The sequence below is a fragment of the Cyprinodon variegatus genome, unplaced genomic scaffold, assembly GCF_000732505.1.
Source record: "Cyprinodon variegatus isolate N-32 unplaced genomic scaffold, C_variegatus-1.0 Scaffold140, whole genome shotgun sequence".
In the NCBI taxonomy this organism is placed as follows: domain Eukaryota; kingdom Metazoa; phylum Chordata; class Actinopteri; order Cyprinodontiformes; family Cyprinodontidae; genus Cyprinodon; species Cyprinodon variegatus.
In genome coordinates, this window is record NW_015150593.1 from 766,431 (window position 1) to 770,411 (window position 3,981).

The following is a 3,981-nucleotide window of genomic DNA, read 5'->3' on the forward strand; positions in this document are numbered from 1 at the left end:
ATGTGAAAAATATGGTGAAACAAATGAACGCTGTGCTTGCTGTTATTCCGGGAGGTCTGACAAAGGAACTTCAGCCAGCCGTTCAAAGTAAGGCTGCGAGCGGCGTGGGAGCGATGGATGACAGACGGAGACCACAGTTTCACGAAAAGTGGAAGGCAGCGCCGGGCAAGAAAACAGACGATGATGACTTCGATGGGTTTGATTAATACTTTGCAATAAATACATGAATAAAGCACAAATATACTCAGTTTTGCTCCCGCCCTATTTTTAAATACGCAGTAGAGGTATTTAAATGTAGTAGAGGATATGTACCTGTATATAAACACATAACTGAGACTGCGCCTTTTAGTACGGTGCACCTTATGGTCGTGAAAATACGGTAATCTTTTTTTTGGGGTGGGTGATAAACAGCAGCTAGGTTAATACTGTGATCAAAGACTTATTTTTATGCAGATCAGGCGCCTCCGGCTGCATGGCTGCCCCCTCAGGAGCAGCCATGCGCCTGAGGGGAGCAGCTTTAACTGATGTTTCGTAATGCCCATTAAATTAAGCTTGTGCATTATTTCACTGGCATTACGCTGTCATGTGTTATGCATAAGTGAGGCTGTCATTGGACATAAGTTCTGGACTCGTTATGAATGCTCTATGTATACACCCTAATTTGAAAAAACACAAAGAAAGTTCAGCGTATGCCAGCGTTATAGAAGATTCTGGTTCGCCCGGCATATGCTGGCTAAATCGGCAAAGTGTGAAAGTGTGACAGGGCCCTAAGATGACGAAGACTCAAATGTACACAGTAATAATGACTGCTCTCCTGCAGAGTACACATGGCCACACCATGAAACAGTTCATGGACATTTTCTCCCTGCCGGAGATGACACTCCTGTCTTGTGTCAATGACTTCTTCATGAGGCACAACATCGATTACGAACCCGTCCATCTCTACAAAGATGTAAAGGTAAGGGTGCCTTAGGCTGGTGGCATCTGCTGAATCCAGCTTATGCCAGTGATATGAATCCTATTTTAGAGTGCTTTTTAAAATCGTATGAATATTTTTTTTTGCATTTCTTCTACATTGCTTAAAGTTGAATGTATTTTATGAGGACTTTGTGTGGTAACCGATATTGAACAGGTTGCCATTGCTTTCACCGTTGCTCACAAGTAAATACCTGTAAATTGTACATTTCAGTTCAGCCTAACAGCTGCATATGATAGAGGATATGTTTCTAAAGAATTTGCTCATCTGTTGATCTTGCAAAATAGCAAATCTGACAGGAGATAAAGCATACCTGTAAGATAAGTTTAGTTTGAAGTTTGCAACAGACTGTTGGATTTAGATCTGTAGATCAGACAAAACCCTTATGTTTGGGTTAAAGCCATCTCACTGTTTGTTTGGGGTTGTTGCAAAAAGTGAAACTCTTTACAATCTTTTGCTTCCACTGAAAAAGTACTGTTTTAAAGTCATCCCCCTAATAGTTTAAACACAGTACAAACAGTGCATGTTGGTCAGCTTTGGCTTAATGTCTTTCCATGCAAGACTTGCAGCAAACTATGAAATTTGTAAATTATGTATCCCCTATGGCACCAGTGCAATAAAAAAATATTTAATTTACCATTAAAGCTTGTGTTTGTAATAGAAAAAAAAATCAGGGATATAAATAGCTATGTAAGACTAATAGTGCATGAGTGTTGACGTGTTTACATGTTGCAGTGCGCTGCAATGCTGCAGCCATTAAAAGCGGTCTTAATTTTAGCTCTAAAAAGGCAGCGTCTAATTTTAGTCGAGCAGTTTTGCCACCAGCCATGTGGCTCTGGTGCTTCACAGGGACAGCGGTGAGAAATCGCCGCTGTTAGTTCTCCCTCGGAGGCCTGCTGTCGTGCCGCTCTTGTTTGTTCTCTGTGACACCAAAGCATTTTTTTTTTGACGGAAAGCTGTCCTTTAAACCCCCCCCCACACGTGCTGTGTTTAAAGAATCCATCTCAACTTCCCAAGGACGATCTCCTTGATCTCTCTTTATTTAAGAGTCAGCTTTGACCTTTTCGTTTTTCAAACCTTCTTTGCTTTTAAATTTTTAATTTATTTGCCGAGTCTTTGAATATGATGGTTTAAGTGTTTCATGTTTTCTCACAGCAACAAACGAAGCATCTAAACTCCTGCTTTCTTCCTATTTCATTCGTATTCAGGAATAAGCTCGCTTGTGCTCCAAGCCAATTGTTTATTTACAGAGTAAAGTTGCTGTCAGAGCTGAATACTAACTGTGTATTACTGACGTTCTAGCTAAGTACTGTTTGCTTTTCCTTTTTGCAGGAAGCTATCAGAGATGTCCATGTCAAGGGTATTATGTATCGAGCTGTGGAGGCAGATATTGGTAACATTCTTTGAATAGAGATTATGAAAAAAAAAAAGATAAGACCTTATCTTAGAAGGTGCAAACACATAGTTTCAGCTTTGAGGGGTCATGATATTTAGATAGAAAGCACAATAGATTAGTACTACTGACCCTTCGCTTTTTCTTTTTTTTTCCAAGGGAAATACATTTGCTACGGTGAGCAAAGCCACGCTGTGTTGAAGAAGCTGTCGGCACATGGAAAGAAGATGTTCCTCATCACCAACAGCCCTTTTGATTTTGTGTGAGTAAGCTGCAGCCGTGTTTGTTTACAGTAATACTGCTAGTTAAAAATGTTCTTTAGTCTTAATGTTAAACTTGTGGAGCTGTGTTACTGTCAGGTCTAAGCACCTAAAACATCATACATACATACATACAGGGAAAGAAAGAAGGTACAGAGACAATTAATTTAGTTTTACTCACGAGGAGAGTAGTAAGAGACTGCGGAATTTATAAATCTCCAGCCCACTCTGCCAGTTTTTAGCTTTCTCCTCGTTATTTATTAAAAGTCAGAGGGGGGGGTCCCTATTTACACAAGCTGAGGTTGCGCTAAAGGAATAGGAAACAAGAAATACAAATCAATTTGCAGCCTCAGTGAACAGGTCAATTTGCATTTAAATGTCTTGCGTGGTCCAAGGTTAAGCTTGAGCAATACTTCCTGATAGTTGACCTATACTGCTTGTGCTACACCCCCTCTGGAACAGTAATATGTCACACATTATACATCATAAGAACAAACTTTAAGTATCTTATACATAATTATTCCAACAGGTACAGTGTGTAGCTGAAGTGAGATAAAATAAATGGAGAAGTTTAAAGCTAGGTTTAAACTCAGTGCCCTAAACGGGGTGCGAGGAAGATGGCAGCAGTGATGAAACTACATCATCTCTGCGTCATTTCACTGACATGCAAACATATCACATAAATAAATCCCTTCTTGAAGAACAGAAGGGAGAGAGAAACAAAAAGTAAAGCAACAAAGAGAAAAGAATAAGAGAAACATAAATGCCAGTTATAAAGTTGGTACAAATGAATGGTGTTGAAACTTTTATAGCTTTTTTTTATTATTATTGCTTGACTCAAAAATTGCATATTGGTACAGTTTATTTTTGATTTATTTATTTTTTTTTATACTCTTTATTTAACATTTTTCATTACAATAAAACATACAACACACACAGAACTTGGGGCACTGATACTTAGATAAGTAGAAAGGGTACAGTTTTACATCCTTCATTATTTTAATCTACTGAGTTCGACGCTTTGGAAGAAAAAAGAATCAGGTTGATAAGAATGTTTTCAATAGTGCAAACAGTCCTTTTTCGGTGTGTGAACTTCTCTGAAGTGTTTCCTCTCTCGAGTTATGTGGAGCAGTGTTTCCCAGTCAGGGTTACTCGTACACCTAGTGGTCCGCGAGTGCATTGTAAGGGTTAACTGAAAATATTTTATTTCTTAGGTAGTAAAATAAAATGGGGCTGGGACCTGATTTGCTTTCTGAGGACCCAACAAGCTTTAAAAAAAAAAGAAATAGAAAATTGCCTGGGATCAGCTGTTTTTAACACTGAGCTATCAGAGCTCATCAAAGCAGCTCAGG

The 3,981-nt window shown here is 39.0% G+C and overlaps 1 protein-coding gene across 1 annotated transcript in view; it reads left to right on the plus strand.

Moving 5' to 3' along the window:
- The window catches only part of nt5dc3 (5'-nucleotidase domain containing 3), a 34,423-nt gene that overhangs the window by 6,948 nt on the left and 23,494 nt on the right, over window positions 1-3,981 (plus strand). The window contains exons 5-7 of the mRNA XM_015376720.1: window positions 821-958; window positions 2,309-2,369; window positions 2,529-2,631. Of these exons, the coding sequence (XP_015232206.1) occupies window positions 821-958; window positions 2,309-2,369; window positions 2,529-2,631 (302 nt within the window). The remainder of the gene's footprint in view (window positions 1-820; window positions 959-2,308; window positions 2,370-2,528; window positions 2,632-3,981) is intronic.